The sequence below is a fragment of the Coloeus monedula genome (assembly GCF_965178545.1).
Source record: "Coloeus monedula genome assembly, chromosome: 5".
Taxonomy (NCBI): domain Eukaryota; kingdom Metazoa; phylum Chordata; class Aves; order Passeriformes; family Corvidae; genus Coloeus; species Coloeus monedula.
In genome coordinates, this window is record NC_138785.1 from 43,266,169 (window position 1) to 43,283,556 (window position 17,388).

Sequence of the window (17,388 nt, forward strand, 5' to 3'; positions counted from 1 at the left end):
TTTCCAAAAGTGCATGATTGGAGATTTTTTTTTTTGGTTTGTTTGCTTGTGTTTTTTTTTAAACAGTAAAAGACTGGAATAACTGCCCAATATCTGAAATGGAAAGCCCAAATGAGAAACAAAAAGTGAAGAAACTAAGTTCTTGGACAAATGTTCTAATCCCTTTGTCCCACCAATTGAAATGTACACACACACACAGAGGCAAAACAATTATTTTAATTGAATGCTAGTACATGCTGAGCAACACAAAAAATGCTAAGTTCAGCTTGCTTTGTTTGTAAATATTCAGATATGAGTAGGTTTTGTGATTGCTTTCAGGAACGATGAAAATTCTGCAATTTGACGTAAAGGTGAAAATTTTCCCAGGGGTTTAAAATATTACCATCATTTTATAGGGGAGAAAAGAGAGACTGTGTTGCAGACGCGTAGCTATACAGGACCAGTTCCAGTGCAGTGTGGATGATGGATGTTCTGAAAATGTGTCCCAAGGTCAGTAACAATATTGACAAAAAGAGCACTCATTCAAAGTAAACACAGAGATGAGTTAGCATTGCAGGCAGTAATATTTAACACAAAGAGTTGACTTTTTTTTTTTTTAGTTGAGTGCAAACCTTATCCATGCTTCCAGACCTACTATGTGTTCAGGTATGTAATCATTATTGTGGCTGGTATTCAGTGAAAGGTTTTCATAGCAACAAGACAGTGTAAGTTTGAGTATTTATGGCTTGTGTATTGTGGTTAATTTAGTTCACAGCTTAAGTTTTTGCATGTGAAAAATAGTTTAGAATTCATATAGCATATGAAGTAGTGAGTGTGAGTCATTTGTTTGCTATATTGATAACAGTATCTACTAATCTGTATGGAGAGTCAGTATTAGTAATGTCGTTTCAATGGAATATTGTTCCCAGTCTGAGCAAGAATGAATTTTCTGCTGTTAAAAGGTATGCCAAAACAGCATATCACAGCTGCAATCATAATTTTCAATGTAATTTTGAATTAATGGTGAAACAGTACAAGTGTAAATCAGCATTAAGCTTAGCAGTGCTTTATAAAACTAATTATGCACCCTTTATTAAACATATTCTAAAGAACGATTTTGTGGCTTTTAGGATGCATTGGATTTATCGGACTTTTTATTTCATTTTCTTACTTGCTTCAGTTTACAGCGGTAAGTTAATGTATAATTCCTGTGATTTACACACAGTGTAAAGCAACTCTTGTAGAAGGGGAGAAGATTAGTAACTGCAGTCTGCTCCTGAGAGAGCTGTTTGTTCTGCTTATTGAGCTTAGTTAAGTTCGGGTAACTGGCATAACCCTGTTGTCTGACAGGGAACTTTCTAATGGGGCTTTGCTGGCACTGTCCCGCCACGCCCCATGCTGTCACCCCCCTCAGCACACATGGGACCATGCCACAGGAAGTTTTCTCTATAGGACTGAGACTGCATCCACATTGTAACCGTGAAATTGGTGTGATGCTCCATGTTCTGTGCCCAGTGGCAAGATTAGTAGCCTAAGTAGCAGCTGGGGAAGGAAGCCCTTTGTGGCTGATTGGGGTGCAGGAGGTCAAGTGTAGTGTATGTCTTTCATTCTGTGTTAATGATTTACTTTGTTCTGCTAGCACAAGTTAAACTACAAAAATTGCATTGCACTTCTCTGAAATTCCCTTTCCTGATAAATTATAACTAAGGCCTAACACAAGTATAAGTTCAGTAATGTTTTAACTGTTTTCTCAGAGAACAATTAGGTAACAGCTTTTTAGCAAAATCTAATAGATAAATGTAGTATTTTTAGCTGGCTTTAAATCTCAGCAAAACTAAAATCTTGGAAAATTTCTGAGGCCTAGAAAATATTTTTTATTAAATTAAAATGTTCAGAAGTAGCACAGTTTTACATGGTGCATAGTTTTACAGCATAAGTAATTTTTTTGGTGTTAATTTATGCTAGAAGAAGATAAATAGGATCCAAAATATCTGATACAGCAAATAATTGCAATATTCTTTTCTTTTAGCTTTAGAATTCACTTAGAATATTCTAAGAATAGAAATTTTTTTTCTGTTAATGACAAAGCTGGACAAAGAAACGCCTCTGAGAATAATAAATACAATTTTTTAGAGAAAGAGCTTGAAAGTATATATATACCAGAGAACTTACATGTTTATAAAGTCTAATTTTTTGCTAATAAGGAATTAACCTTTGAAAGATATTAGCACATCTAGCAGATATGCCTAGTAATTCCTTACTTAGTCCTTTAAACAACAACAAAAAGAGTATATATTATACCTGTGTGCAGGAAACATTGAATTGCCAAAGTATAGTTTATAATCATATTAACAAATAAGATCCACTTGTAGTATTTTAAAACTGTAAAATGAATTCCATCCACAAAAATGATATTTCCATTTGTTTTTATTTTAAATATCACTTGATACAGGATGATCACTCTATAGTAACAGATTAAGCCACTAGATACAATGTTTTCGGTTGGGTTTCCTCCCAGTCTGTAAAAATACATTATTTTCTCTTTATCTTTCTTCCAAGAAAAAGCACTTTTGTAGATGAAGGGATAAAAATAGCCATCTTATTGGTTTGCTACTCCTTTTGGAGGGCAAGTTCAAGATGAGAGAGGGTCTCCTGTGTAAAGACAGCTCTCTTGTATGTTTTAATATAGAGATCTTAGAGTCCTTTGACAAACTACCCTGCTTCTCTACTACAACGGATATTCAAGACCGCTTGGAGCCTTGAGACTGACAGGACCAAAAGCCTGAAGCTGTGTCAGGGGAGGTTTAGGTCAGATATTAGAGAAAGGTTCTTCACCCAGAGGGTGGTTGGGCACTGGAACAGGCTCCCCAGGGAAGTGGTCACAGCACCAAGCCTGACAAAGTTCAAAAAGTGTTTGAACAACACTCTTGGGCACATGGTCTTGGGGATGGTCCTGTGCAGGGCCAGGTGTTAAACTCAATAATCCTTGTGGATCCCTTCCAACTCAGCATATTCTGTGATTCTGTGATCTTACAAGTGCCTTCATTTTGAAAGATGGGAGCAGGTTGCTGCTTAGGTACCTCTGCTGCACAGCTCTGCAGCGTGAGTGGTTGCCATTACAGAGTTCAGTATGTCATTCGGAGCCAAGAATTCCTGCAGATGCAACGTAGTAGTAGAACTCATTTTTATTCTAGACTGTTCCTGAGATGTTATTCCTGTAACAGTGTTTTCTTCATTTTGAAGAAGGTTTGTGGGGTTCAAGGTGCAGTGTGAGAGAGCTGAAGGTCTATGAAATGCTGGGAGCCATTGAGACTGTGCAGAGTGGCACCACCTGTGACTCTGACCTCAGAGCATCCCTAAAAAGTAGGATTGTCTTTACATACAACTTTCTAACTCCTTTCGGTCTCTGCACTTCCTCTTCCTGGTTTTCCTCATAATGATGGTCTATATTGGTCTCTCTCAGAAGAGGCTTCTGCTGTTCCTGAGATCTTCCATGAGAAGGTACCTTCCCTCTCTGCTATGCAGATCTGCCTTGTGGCCCATCCAGCTTCTTGGGTTTTTACCTTGGTTCAGCATTGGGTATGAGACAGGGAACAGAGGGAGACACCCTAGACAGTATTATTTCTGCTAGAGTGAAAAGATGAGGCTCTCAGAAGAACTGTGCTACTGACCCTCCCTTATCCACTTTTCCTGAAAAAAGCCTGTTTTAAAAGCAAGGTCAGTGACAAAGAGGAGCAGTGGCTTCATCGTCTCCTGGTGAACTGGGTGTTCCTATCTCTAACAATTGACACACTTTGTTATTCCATGTCAGAATGTGTGACTCAGATCTATGAAAATACATTCTTCCAAGGAGGAGACCTCACTACAGTTTTTACACCGACTGCCAATTACTGCCAAGTAGTGTGTACTTACCATCCTACCTGTCTGCTCTTCACCTACTTGCCAGCAACATGGACTAAAGATCCTGCAAAAAGGTAGAAGGTTAATGTCCTTGTGTCTTTTGCTGGTCTCCTGTGATAATTTAGAAACGTGGTAACATTTTGACAGAACACAGCCACGCAGGGAGAGGTACAGGGTTGCCATGGAAAACAATGTCATGTATGTCTAAAACTGGTGATCTAAGAGTAATTGCTTGAATTCAAAAGGTTAAATTTGACAATGCCCAAATTTTCACACACACACCAGCCCTTTCAAGGAAAGAGAACTGACTCTGCACTCCCTCCTCTATGCCATGTATTTATTGTTGAGGGACAATGTGAATAATTTCGCATCTCCGATGGTCTCCCATACTGTTCCTCATCCTTTCTATTTAGCATATTTTTCTCACAATTTAGAATTTCAGTAGCCTGAGAGAATGAGGCTGTATTTCCTCTCTATGCCCAGTGCATTTCTGTCCTCCAAGCCCGGTCTCTGTTTCTCATTTTATTGAGACCTCTTGGAGCTCCCACAAACACGAAGTATTGTCACCTGTCACCAGTGCCAACCAAGCGTGTAAGGCTTGACCCTATTTTTCTTCCAATCACACTTGTCAAAAAGTTCATGTTGAGGTGTATTGGACAGCTGCATTTCACCTGAGAAACAATTATGAAAGTCTGTGTTGTACTGCAAAAGCTGTGAATTGCTGCATTTTAAAACACAGGTTCTCCTGCTATTTAAAAGACAGCGATACAGAAATGCTGCCGAAAGTGAATATGGAAGGAGCTATCTCTGGACATTCCTTAAAACAGTGTAACCAAATTAGTGGTAAGATATGGTTATTCACATGCCTGTATTTTATGCTCTGCATTGTGTAGCAGCTGTTAAAAAATTAGCATTTTAAAAAGAGGAATAGAATCAGGGAAGCAGCCAAGAAGTGATTTGTGTGCTCTTTGCCAGACTGCTTTCAAACATAGGTGACAAAAACTCTACTGGTTTTACTCTTCAGGCCCACCTATCCACCATCCAGGTTCCCCACATGAAGTAACAGGGAAATCATGCTCCTGCAGTCACTGTATCTTTTGCTAGAGGCAGATGGCAGCCCATGCTTTAACTGCTGACTCCAGTTCTAAAGATTAATTTACTACTACAGTTCTGCTCCAGAAAGTGGCTCATATAAGTGGCATGTGTGACCCCTGAGGTGCAGATGCTCAACACAGCAAAAGTGCATTGTCACAAAGTGATGCTAGTACTTTTGTGATTCTGTGTAATAATTTTTTAGCAGCTGCATTTTTAGGGTATGTGTGCTTTACATGAAGCCTTAATGTCAGCATGCCATACCTGTGAATTATCACCAGGCATATTAAGAGCCCATTAAATGTGTTAATTTATATATGTTTTAAACTTGCACTGTCATGATGATGTCATTAAAAGGAGATCAACTTTAAGCATAGCATGTACTTTAGAAAAATAGAATAAGGAAGAATATAGTATTTGTTTCCTGCCTTTGAGGACAAATAGTGTCTTATGGATGTCAGACTAGTTCTTCAGTTGTATTGGTATAGCATCTCAGCATGGCAGGACTAAATGGGTTTTTCTGCAGGTTCTCCACTGTAGCTATTATCAAGTAAGCAGTGCTTGCTTTTGCTTGCCACTTGCCCTTCAGAGCAGTCTGGCCCTTTCAAAGCTCTTTCCTGCCAATAAACCTTCATGTTTGTATTTCTGAGTATCTTGGACTAGAAAAAGAGATTTCAGTGGAATGTTATTCTTTATGCTGTTTAGACTAATTAATATCACTGGAATTACACTAGAATCCGACTAAAATGAAAATCTATCCACACATGTTTAAAAATGCCTCCAATCATTGGCTGACTCTTGTTCTGTGGAGACCCCAATGACCTGCATTTCAACCCCCACAGTTGCAATCCTCCCTCTGTGGAGTGTAAATGTAATATTCTGTCTCAAATGGGACATGTCTGTAGCTTATGAGGACAGACTTTGCCATTTAAACTGCTCTATGAATTTGGAACTGGGAAAATATATTTTAGTATTGATTCTGAGTTCTTGCTTTGGTGAATGTCATTCTGGTCTCAGTCAGCCACAATGGTCAGAGCCCCTCTCTCATGTAGGCAGAGGCACTGACAAAGTCTGCCAGTTGTTCCCCTTGCCATGAGGTACTACACCAGGCCTGCATTTCTGATTTGGTGCTAGATCTATGTATAAAGTATGATGTAACTGAAGTGAGTGTGGGACATGGCATCTGGATTATGAGGGCTGTGTCATACAAACTGCTATCTTTTGGGCAATTTGGGGCATGGGATGGAGAAAAGAATAGAAGTACATTTTTAGAACTTGGTCTCTCTTTCTCCACAGCTTGCAGCCCAGATGTCCATGTAGGACTGGATATGGAAGGGAATATTTTTGATATCTCAATGGCTGACAGCTATCAAGAGTGTCAAAAAAGATGTACCAATGACAACCGTTGTCATTTTTTTACATATGCCTCTGAAACATTTCACAATGCAAGCTTTTGGTAAATACAGGTTGGATTCATTTCTCTGGACAACCCTATGCCTAAGTAGAATAAATCTCAGGGCAGTCTAAGGTGCAAGAATATTCAATTTATTCCTCCTTGCAATGTTTGTTCACACTTGCAGGTAGGAAAATATCAATAGTAAATTGACTTTCATTTGTCCATTGGTGAGAAAGACAAACTTGATTATTACAGCCCTGAAAAAAACTAAAATCCTCTGAAGAGACTGAAATGCAAATTATATTGGTAGCTGTGCTGCATTTTTGCTATGTTCAATCTTGCTCTGATTATTGTTCTGAAAATAGCATCATCAGAGCATCCACAGAAATGATTTCATTTTATGAGACCTATTTTTGAGCTCTTAATCTCCTCAATTTTGCAAGTTAAACATTGTTCAGCTAGCTCTGTTCATAATTTGAAGTTTGCTCTGGAGGTTGGAGATTGTTCTGGCCCATGGCCAGACCATGCACAATGGCAGGATTTCTGGGTTCAGGAAGGTGATTTAATCCAAGGAAGAAGCCCTGTTTTCTTACCACTTTCTTTACTTTTTGTCATTCAGGAAAAAATGCTTCTTGAAACATACCAGTATTGGAACTCCAGCCAGCATAAAGATGCTTGATGAGGTTGTGTCTGGATTCTCTTTAAAGCCATGCCAGCTTTCTGAATTAGGTAACTATTTAAAATCTCTGATTCTGTTTAGTTTTAAGGGTCATGTATCCTGAAATGCAGTCTATCACTGACATGTATAAATGTTTCATTATGTAGAATAATTCCAATATAATCTTATTCTTAAAATATAGTTACTACACTCAGGGACAAAGGAGGTTCATCTATTTTTTTTTTTTTTTCATGTTATCATTTGTCTTACAGAAATAGTTCCCTTCTTTAAAGATCTAAAGAATTCTTTCATAAGATTAGCTTCATGATATTGTACGTTATCTTTGTATCATGGATACAAAACTGGAAGATATAAGCCCATCAAATTCAAAGATCAGGGGAAATATAAAGCTTTCTACACTCTGTTTGTATACTGTGTATGCACTTGAAAATTTTTAATGGAGATCTGCAGCTTTCTAATACAGCTGGCTAATAGGAAGGGATATATTATGCATTTTGTGGGTGATTTGCCATGAAAGCAAAAAGTCAGTGCTTGTTCCTGCAATCATTACTCAGACAAAATTCTCAAGAGTCTAGAATCAAACAGTGTGTATTAAACCTTCTTGTTCTCAGTTGAAACATCTTTCACTTTTTTCTAGTTTTTTCTTTTTTCTTAAATCTATCTCCACTTTGTTTTACTGTGTGATATGTTCCCTTCTTAATGATGATGATGTTATTCTGCTTTCATATAGCCTTATTTTATCTCACAGATAATCTAGGTTTCCTTTATAAATCACTTTTTGTAGAGACTATATCAGTATATTTCTTTCTCAAATCTGTGCTTGGGTTTACTGCTGGGCAGCACTGGCACAGCATCAGTGCTCTCTCCCCAGCATTCTTCCCATCAATAGTTTGGGGGTGGACAAGATCCTGTGAGGGAATACAACCAGGTCAGCTGACCCAAATTTCCCACAGGGACATTCCAGATCACATGATGTCAGCTCAGCTATAAAAGCTAAGGAAAGGAGGTGTTTATGGTGTTTGCCTTCTGGAGCAACCACTATGCATGCTGATGCCCTACTTCCCAGGAAGTGGATGGATATCAATTGCTGATGGGAAGTAGAGAATAAAATTATTGGGTTTTTCCTCTTGGCTTATGTGTGTGCAAGCTTTTGCTTTTGCCTTATTTCAGCCTATGAATCATTTTCCGTCTCATTTTCCCTCTCCTGTCCAGCTGGGAAGGAGGAATGATAGAGCGAGTTGCTGGACACCTGGCAGCTAGCCAAGGTCAACACACCAAAGTCCTTTTTGGTGCCCAACATGGGATTTTCCTATAAAACTGTCTTTACCTGAAACCACAAGTTCTCTGTTTTTACCTTTCTGTTTCTCTCTCTGATCTTACTGGTGGGGGAGAGTGAGTGGCTGCATGGGGCTTGGTTGTTGGCTGGGGTTAAACCATGACAACATGAGAAAATCAATCTTGTTCCTGCCTGTTTCCCTACTTTCTGTGTCTTGTGAAAGAGGCAAGAGCAGGCAAGAGAGAGAAGAAATAAATTTTGTGATCACAGAAGCCTCGACAGCACTAGTGGATCAAGAGGTCATCTAGGGAGGTCACCTGTCCTAATCTAAAACAGATCAGCTATACCTGTCCAGACAGAGATCTGTAGAATGTAGTCATAAAAACTCAGTAACATCTTCTGCCTTGTTTTGTCAATATCTGAAATGGGTTTATTTCAACATTTGTTTGAGGTTTTTTTCTGGCCTTGTTTAGTTTATTCCTTTCTATGTGGCCTTTCATTTTGTGCCTTTGCCTCTCTGACTTCATCCTTGTGCACATATGCTATTACACATTCATAGCAATTTGTCTATATTTCTGCCCTTTGCAAAGTACCTTCCTTGGGATCACTGGATATTGAGCAAATGATCTCTGAACATGATCCTTGAGATCATAGGTTTGCTTCCCTAAAGTTTCTGATCCACATTTATGCTTTAAATATAATTTCCTTTAGGAACTATCCATTCTCCTGAATGCTGTTTCCTCTTAACATAGGATCTTACCTACTAACTGCCAGAGTTAATTGACTCTAATTTTCCAGATTTCTGATTATATTTTTTTACTGTTCTTATTGTATAATTACTGCCCAGTATTGTACTTTTTGCCTATGTTTTTTGAAAACCTCATCAGGTTAACAGGAGTCACATTTAGCTCTGCCTCTTGTTAGTTTCCCTTTCGTAGTAAGATATTCCCCGTATGTTTCTATAACACACTGGGCAGTACTGATTTTGTTGCTGTACTTTCTCAAGAGCTCACATTCTCTGCTGCCACCAAATCCTATCTTTTGGATCATTTCACTATTTTTTACTATCTCTGCAGCTTGGTAAGTTCAGGAAACATCCTCTGTACTGATGCTTCCATTTTTTTCTTTTTAAGTTCTCGCAGTAGGATTCAAACCAGGACTTCAAGTATATCTTTGGAGAAGGAAACTCATTTATCTCTTTTTAAACATGCTAATACTTCCTGTAACTTCTATATCCATAGTCTGGTTGTGTGAAATATCCTGACAAGCCTCTGTTGTGTTATTTTGGCCATGTCAGGGGGCAGCATTCCTACTTACTGTGCCTACTTTTCAAATAGTAAAAGAAATGTTAAGAAGAACATCACCTTATATTTTTTCTAGTCTTCCTATGAACCTGATATACCCATTAAAAATTAATTTAAACCTTTCCCTGTTAGATTAGCAAATCTCTATTGTAACATGTAGTTTTTCCTCTATATGAACCTTATCCCTCTTCAGTAGTTCTCTCTATGACTTTACATATTCAAAAATATTCTTGAGAAATAGTTTTTGGTTAAAATGTTGTGTTATCTTTCCAATTGATCAATCAGAGAAGGAAAACAGGAATAAAGATAGAAATGAGCAATCTGTAAATCTCAATATTCTGATGGCATACTAAAGTCTGGAATTTTGTTATTTTGTTCTTGTTTTATACAGATTGTCAAATGGACATTTTTGAAGATCACGAGTTTTCAGGAATTAATATTACAAGTTTTTTCACTCCTGATATTTCTGTCTGCCAAACTATTTGTACATATTTTCCAAAGTGCTTGTTCTTTACATTTTTTACCAGGAAATGGCAAATAGAATCTCAAAGGTGACTATGACAATTAAATGCAATTATCTATATAGATTTTTTAAAATTTGTTTTTTAAAAACACAGTCTTTTTTTTAAACACAGATTTCTTATAAGTATGTAAATTTATGTTGAAAAGCTATTTTCAGTAAAACACAGGTTTCTATGGTTTTTGCTCATAAATTTATAATTTCCTGTGGGCATTTCAACTGTTTTCCAATGTGATCAGGGCTTTTGTATTGTGGTTGCTTATCTGGTCTTAATCTGAAAAGAATTATACACGTCAAAAGTACAGTGAGCCTCCAGATTGTTTTAAAGACTTAAGGCTGAATTTTATGACATTATCAAAAGAGCCATCTGGTTTCCTGGCAGGGTGAACTTATTTACCTGAAAAGATTTTTCAGTTAGGTTAATGGGTTTAAAAATATTTCTATTTGGCTTCCTTCTTTCATACACAGTAGTGAGAATAGTTAAAAATCAATATTCCACACAAATGAGAAGAATAAAATTTCACAGCAATTTCAGGGAAAAGCAAAGCTGAGATGGCATGCATCATCTAAAATCACCTCTTCTCTATATGTATGAATACTGTAAAACCTTTAGTAGGTTTGGTAAGCTGTATGGCATTTCACAGCACTATAAAAACTGCCTCAATTTTGTGTGAACTAGTGAACTTAGTGAATGCATTTTCATATGAAATATTTCTACAGATTGAGACTTGGGAGAAAAGAGTGTATTTAGGAAAGAATCTTCTTTTACCTGTACCTAAACAATTATTTTTATGGTGTTATATAACAGGTTTAGTTATTTTAAAAAATATTTACTTTTAGAAATCTTTGCCTTCTGAAGACATCAACAAGTGGAATTCCAGAAGCACTTATATCACAAGAAAATGCCGTATCAGGCTTTGGCCTCCTAAATTGCAGAAGATCTTTACCTGGTAAACAATAAATTACAATTAAAAAAAAATTTAATCTGATTAATAACTTTCTGATGCTTTGAATGCAATCATTCTTACAGCCTGCAATTCTCGCACTTACATGCATATGGATTTTTTGGGAGATGGACTTAATGTCACTTATACTAAAGGACACAGAGCCTGTCAGCAGGTTTGCACAGACATGATCCGCTGCCAATTTTTTTCCTATTCTCTCCTCCAAGGTTCATGCAATGAGGAAGGGTGAGATATATTTTTTAAAATGTTCAAAGATTGCTGAAATAATCATTCCAGAGATGTGGTGAGGGAGTAATGTATGTGCTCTTCAGTGAAAAAAATACAAACTAAGTGTTTGCATTAATTCATTACCAGAAAGTGTGAGTGTCACCTAAGAATGTCCTCAAATGGATCTCCAGTAAAAATAGTACATGGGCCAGGAAGTATCTCTGGATACTCACTAAGATTATGCAAAAAAAAAGCCAGTACTGGTAAGTAAAACTTCTTTCATGAAAAATAGCCAGTGCTTCCCTGATTTCAGTAGGAGGCCAAACCATGTTTTTGTAAAGTGGTTGCATTGTCCCAGTAGGTGATCTTGTAAAGTTAGAGTGTTCTGGAAAAGTGAAGTCAGTCAGATCTTCACCTTGTAAACCCCAGAATAGCACTGTGAATCTGGTTTTAATAGACTTTATGATCATAAATCATGAAAAATGTATCATGTATCACCTTCTTCGCAATGGGTGGCACATATTCAGTGGTCACCAGTAGTCTCATCTTCATTTTTCATTGGTGAGTGCAAGTTGTCTTTGAGCTCTGTTTTAGATTATTTCTGTAGTGTGTATGCAGCATTCTGCAAGAACTATTAGGATCGTTGGTGGGACAGACTCTTCCCCTGGTGAATGGCCGTGGCAGGTCAGCTTGCATGCCAAGTTGTCTCGACAGAGACACCTATGTGGGGGCTCCATCATCAGCAACCGGTGGATCCTCACAGCTGCTCACTGTGTCACGAGGTGAGGCCTAAATGTAAATGTACAAATAAGCCCCAAAAGGTTAACCCAGCATGCAAGATAAATTGAGATGTACCTTTCAGGATAATAACAATGAGAACTAGAATTAGATGAACTGCTTTAATGTAACAAAAAAGGTGAAATTTTCAGGTAGACTATTGTTTCCTAATGTAACTGGAACTCCATACTTTATCCCTTTGTAGCATAGTATTGTACTGCTGACGCTAAATTATTTTAATGAATCTAGAAGGTGAAATTCTAAAGTAGACAAGTTACTTACAGAACCCTAGACATTCTCATGCGATATGAGCTATTTTCTTACTGTAATACTGCATTAGGCTATTTAGTCACAGACTGACTGTTTGTCTTTTTCCCTCAGTCTAGAGAATCCCAACATTTGGCGTGTTTATGCTGGTATTTTAAGACAATCAGAAATAAATGAGGATACGCCCTTCTTCAAAGTGGAAGAGATTATTGTTCACTCTCAGTATGAATACGCACAGACTGGATATGACATTGCTTTGTTGAAACTTGATAAGCCTATGAATTTTACTGGTATGTAGTGTATTGCAGAGGAATTCTGAAAACGTGCAGGATGACACAGGGCTGGCAGTGCTGTGGCAGTGCGTGACACCTGGGCTAGCTTCCTTTTATATGCAGTTACTGGGGTTTGAGGAGAATCTATTCTGTTGGCTTCGAAAATAAAATGAGTGGCTTTAATTTAGGTGATGGGAATGATACATAGTGTAAGGGACAAAGCATAACATGGAGGCTGTCATCAGGGCTCATGTGGGTGCCCACAAAACCTTACTGTTGTGGTTGTCTCTGCTGGTCAAACTAATATTTTCTCTCATACTTTAGATCTTCAGCTACCTATCTGCCTGCCGTCAAAAGAAGACACTAACACATTTTATACTGACTGTTGGGTAATTGGATGGGGTTACAGAAAAGAAAAAGGTACAGACAAATATTTTTTTAAACAGTGAAATTTTGTATTTTTAAAATTAATGTGTTTGACAAAAGAAACCTCCTCTTTAAAAAGAGAAAATTCTGCTCTGTTCTTAGCTACCATTATTCTTTCTAGACAGTACTTTAATATAATTTTTTATTCGAATTGATTTCTATTAAGACATCATAAAACATAAATGAAAGATGTATGAAATTAGCCTTAAATAGCTCAGTGCTCTGATGCAATAATTAATTTTATAAATTGGTTCAATAGTTTGAAATACCTGACAATTCAATCTTAAATATATCTTGTACAACACGCAAATATTTTTCCTTAGATTCTAGCTTAATCTACTAGCAAACCCCAGTACATATCTGGGTTTTGCACGCTCTTTTTTATTTTGCCTAAGAAAGGCAATAAACCTACCACTGAACTGTTTTGAATTATAGTCTGCACATAACCCATGATTTTTTTTATGTGACTGTATTCATATGACTTTATAAATTGGAGATTGAAGTATATTGCTTTTATTATTCTGAAGATTGATTATAGACCATGCCAATGACCTGTGTTTTGATAGTAGATGAGATTTGAACTCCTCTGATTTTATATGGAGGTAGGCCAAAAAGCTCTTAATTATCAAGCTCTGGTTTTACACCTATTTATTTGTTTATATTTTTGTGTGTAATTTTTATATGTTTATATAGATGTATATACACCTTTTCCTTTATACACTTGCCTATCTGAAATTATAGTTCAATGTGAAGTCTAACAAACTTAGGCAGATACTGTATAGAAAAATTTCTTCTGTTAATTACTAGAGAAAAGGCTGCCCTCAAATACTCTTGTTTAGTCTATGTGCAAATTTCTCCATCTTAAAAACAACTAGGATAGAGAGCAGCACAGATTTGGCAACTGGGAGATTCCAAACCTATTGCAACAATTTACTAGGAAATAATAGTTACTAACACAAAGCAATGCTCCAAGGGCCAATGTCCTGAGAGCCGTTCATATATGACGATTCATTGTAAATCACAAGGGAGTTTTGAAGCTTTTCCAGTCATGAAAAAGAAGATGGCATTATAAAAGCATTTAAATTAGAAGACAATTCACATTGTTTGCTAACACGAAGAAAGGAAAATCGGTGTCATGAACACCTATTAACACTCTAGAAACAGTGACCTCCCACTTTGTAGTATCAACATATGGGGATTTCCAGAGTCGAATTTTAACCTTTATTTTGCTAGAATCAAACATTTCTCTGCTCATATTGACTTTTATGTAGGTCGGGTACAAGATATTCTTCAGAAGGCTCCTGTTCCCTTCATGTCAAAAGAGGAATGCCAGGCAAGGTACCGAAAGCGCAGAATAGGTGATAAAGTGATCTGTGCTGGCTATGATGAAGGTGGAAGGGATGCTTGTAAGGTAATGACAAACAGTAGTGCATAGTTGTATATTCCAACCATATGTTCAAATATATAAATGAATACTATAATTATTATTACTTACTATTATTAAAAAAGTATGATTATCAACAGAGCTCTTGATTAACTTGTCCCTTTAGGTTGTCAAAAGCACAGAAAACCAGGAATATGGAAAATATTTCTTAAATGACATTGGAATCTTTAGGGGTAGATTCCATGGATAGGAAACTCTGAGTGTGGATATATAGATATCCATTTAGGGAGCAAAACAGTGTTCCTTCAGACTATCAGAAATCCAGAGAGTGCAAGTATAGTATCTTGAAGCATTTCTCCAATAAGAGCAGATTTCCTTTTTTTTTTTTATTTCTTGGCATGAAATACAGTACATAAAATCTTATTTTAAAGCATCCACTGTGTACAAACCAGAAGGGAGGGTGCTAGCAATGCTATTAAAATGCATGGGGAATAGAAGGCTAAAAACAAACTGTCCAAACTGTTCTGTTCGTAATTAGAATTGAAAATGTCACAATAGCATTAATATTTGTATGCTGAAATATTATTATTGCTATGAGTGGTTAGGAATAAAAATACTTGGAGTTGGGAAGTAATTTTTCCTCTATGCCAATTATGCTTTCTTTATTTGATACAGCATAACAGAACATGAAGATGTTCTTTTAAAAAATAATACACTTCCTATTGTCCTAACAACCCATAACAGCTTCTCTAAAGAATCTTATGTTCAGAAAGATTGCTTAGGAATAGGAAAAGAAAACACAAAGGTGTTTTATCCTGAGTGTGACAGAGTCACTCAAACAAGATAAGGCATGTAGAGAACTGAGATACTAAAAACAAGGTCATGAGAAAAAATGCTGCCAAATTGGCTGTTTTTCTTACTTGCACACATAGTTTTCATTGGATTTTAAATCACTGTATTTAGATAAGTTAATAATAATAATAAAAAGAAAACAAAAAAAGCCAGTCGTTTTGAACCTTCAAGGGAAGTGGAAATTGTTTGCAATGACTATTTAGAAACCAATTTACTGGTAGATCAGAAAACCTGCTTCAGTCCTCTCTTAATTAGTCGTAAGTGAAAGTGATTGAAGTATAGACTGTTATGCTGGTGGTAACAGTGAATGATGCTGATTTTATTCAAGGCTTTCTTTGTGATAGAAATACTGATGAGGCCTCTTCCTTGCATGCTCTTTTTTTCCTGTGACACAGGGAGATTCAGGAGGGCCACTGTCATGCAGGCACGAGGAGGTGTGGTATCTGGTGGGCATCACCAGCTGGGGCGAAGGGTGTGCTCGCCCCAGGCAGCCAGGAGTCTACACCAAAGTTGCTGAGTATTCAGACTGGATTCTGGAAAAAACTACATAGTATGAGCATTAACTGACTCACTCAACATGATGCTATGGAATAACAACCCTCAGAGCAATGTGATAAAGTGTATTAGTGTTTTTTAAAGGGTGTTTTTGTTAGCCTGGAGTGTAAAATACTTGTTTTAAAATGCAGAAAAGCAGGAATGAAAGAGTTTTCCTTTTACTAAATAAAAAACAGTAATAACAATAAATTCTGTGATCACTGATTTGGCAGGAAAAAATACAGCTGAGCCATGGATGACTTCTGTCCTTGCTAGCACAAAATGGGAGTGAAGGAGGTAGCAGGACATGTATGGACCTGGAAGCTGGGTACTACTTCTTGTCTTAGGAGGCTGCAACACAGCTAAAAGAAATTTCCCTCCCTTGTCTGAATGTAGTTAAAATGGGCAAACCACTTAAAACTTACTAAAGGGCTGGGGGAAGGGAAGCTGAGGCATGGAGATGTATAAACAGTTGCATAAACCTAGTTTCCTTAGGGAATTAACCAAAGAAGTGTCAGTACTAACCAAGAAAATAAACCCAGAGGTCTTGGCAGAGGGACACACGTGGATGCAGACACCACCACGCCCAGTTCATGCTCGAAGATCCTGCCCTGCTGTTCCCAGCTGCCTGCCTAGGGTTTGCACATGCATGCTTTACCATCATGCTGTGATCTTCACTGGGCTTTGATCTTCTCAGGACCAAGGCAGGGAGCTCACACCTGTCCCTTAAGGTGCGTCCAAGTTACCAAGCACCTATGTTATCTATACACATAGGTAGTTCTCAAGGCACACAGAATGTAAACAGCAGAAGGCATAAAGTATATCTTTTTCTATGTTGTTACTGTCCAGACTTTTTGCATTTCCCAGCTGCAAGGTCACTTGAGTGTGTTTACAATCCCCAGCATTCTTCTGCTTTTAACCCATTGCTCCCAATGAGCTGTCTTTCACTTACATTATTCTAATTGCTGTGGAAAATTTTGTGATAAGAACGATAATGGGGGTCTACCTCTCTTGAGGAAGAATATCCAGGAAATAAAAAAAAGGAATTCCCCTTTTAGAGACATCATACCATTGGTCTGTAACACAATATATTTTTAATTCCAAATACCTAAATCTCCTTGATTAAAGAAACAATTTTATCCTTTTCCTATTTCTCCTTATTTCCTTTTATCATTTCTTGTTACTTTGTGTCAGGTAGCAAACATATTTCACAGCTAAAATTAATACTAGTGTGAGAAACAGGAGTCAGAAATTAATTACTTTCCCATAATAAGAAGCAGCATTTCAGACTGCATCAGAAAGGAGAGTAGAGTAGTAGCACCATCTTTGCCAAACTTTATGAACTTGTTTCCTAATAATCTACATTACCATAATTGCTGCAAATATGTTCCAGAGTGCTATTCATAATTGCCCTACACCACACTGGGAGGTAAACAGCAGGAGCAGCTCTGCAAGTAAATGAGGTCATGAAACTTAGGAATTAAACATCAAATTTATGGGAGAAAAGAATCAAGCTGCTGAAAATTACTTTTGTCTTTAATTTTTTTATGCTTTCTTT

The 17,388-nt window shown here is 37.2% G+C and overlaps 1 protein-coding gene across 1 annotated transcript; it reads left to right on the forward strand.

Moving 5' to 3' along the window:
* Window positions 1-1,110: 1,110 nt before the first annotated feature.
* LOC309572843 (coagulation factor XI-like) lies at window positions 1,111-15,847 on the forward strand (the record flags this gene model as incomplete). Its single annotated transcript, XM_082281324.1, has 14 exons — window positions 1,111-1,168; window positions 3,791-3,953; window positions 4,619-4,722; window positions 6,268-6,427; window positions 6,987-7,096; window positions 10,018-10,177; window positions 10,987-11,096; window positions 11,177-11,336; window positions 11,466-11,581; window positions 11,926-12,100; window positions 12,477-12,652; window positions 12,959-13,054; window positions 14,332-14,471; window positions 15,692-15,847. 14 exons carry the CDS (start codon window positions 1,111-1,113, stop codon window positions 15,845-15,847), a joined length of 1,884 nt encoding a protein of 627 aa, XP_082137450.1.
* Window positions 15,848-17,388: the final 1,541 nt, after the last annotated feature.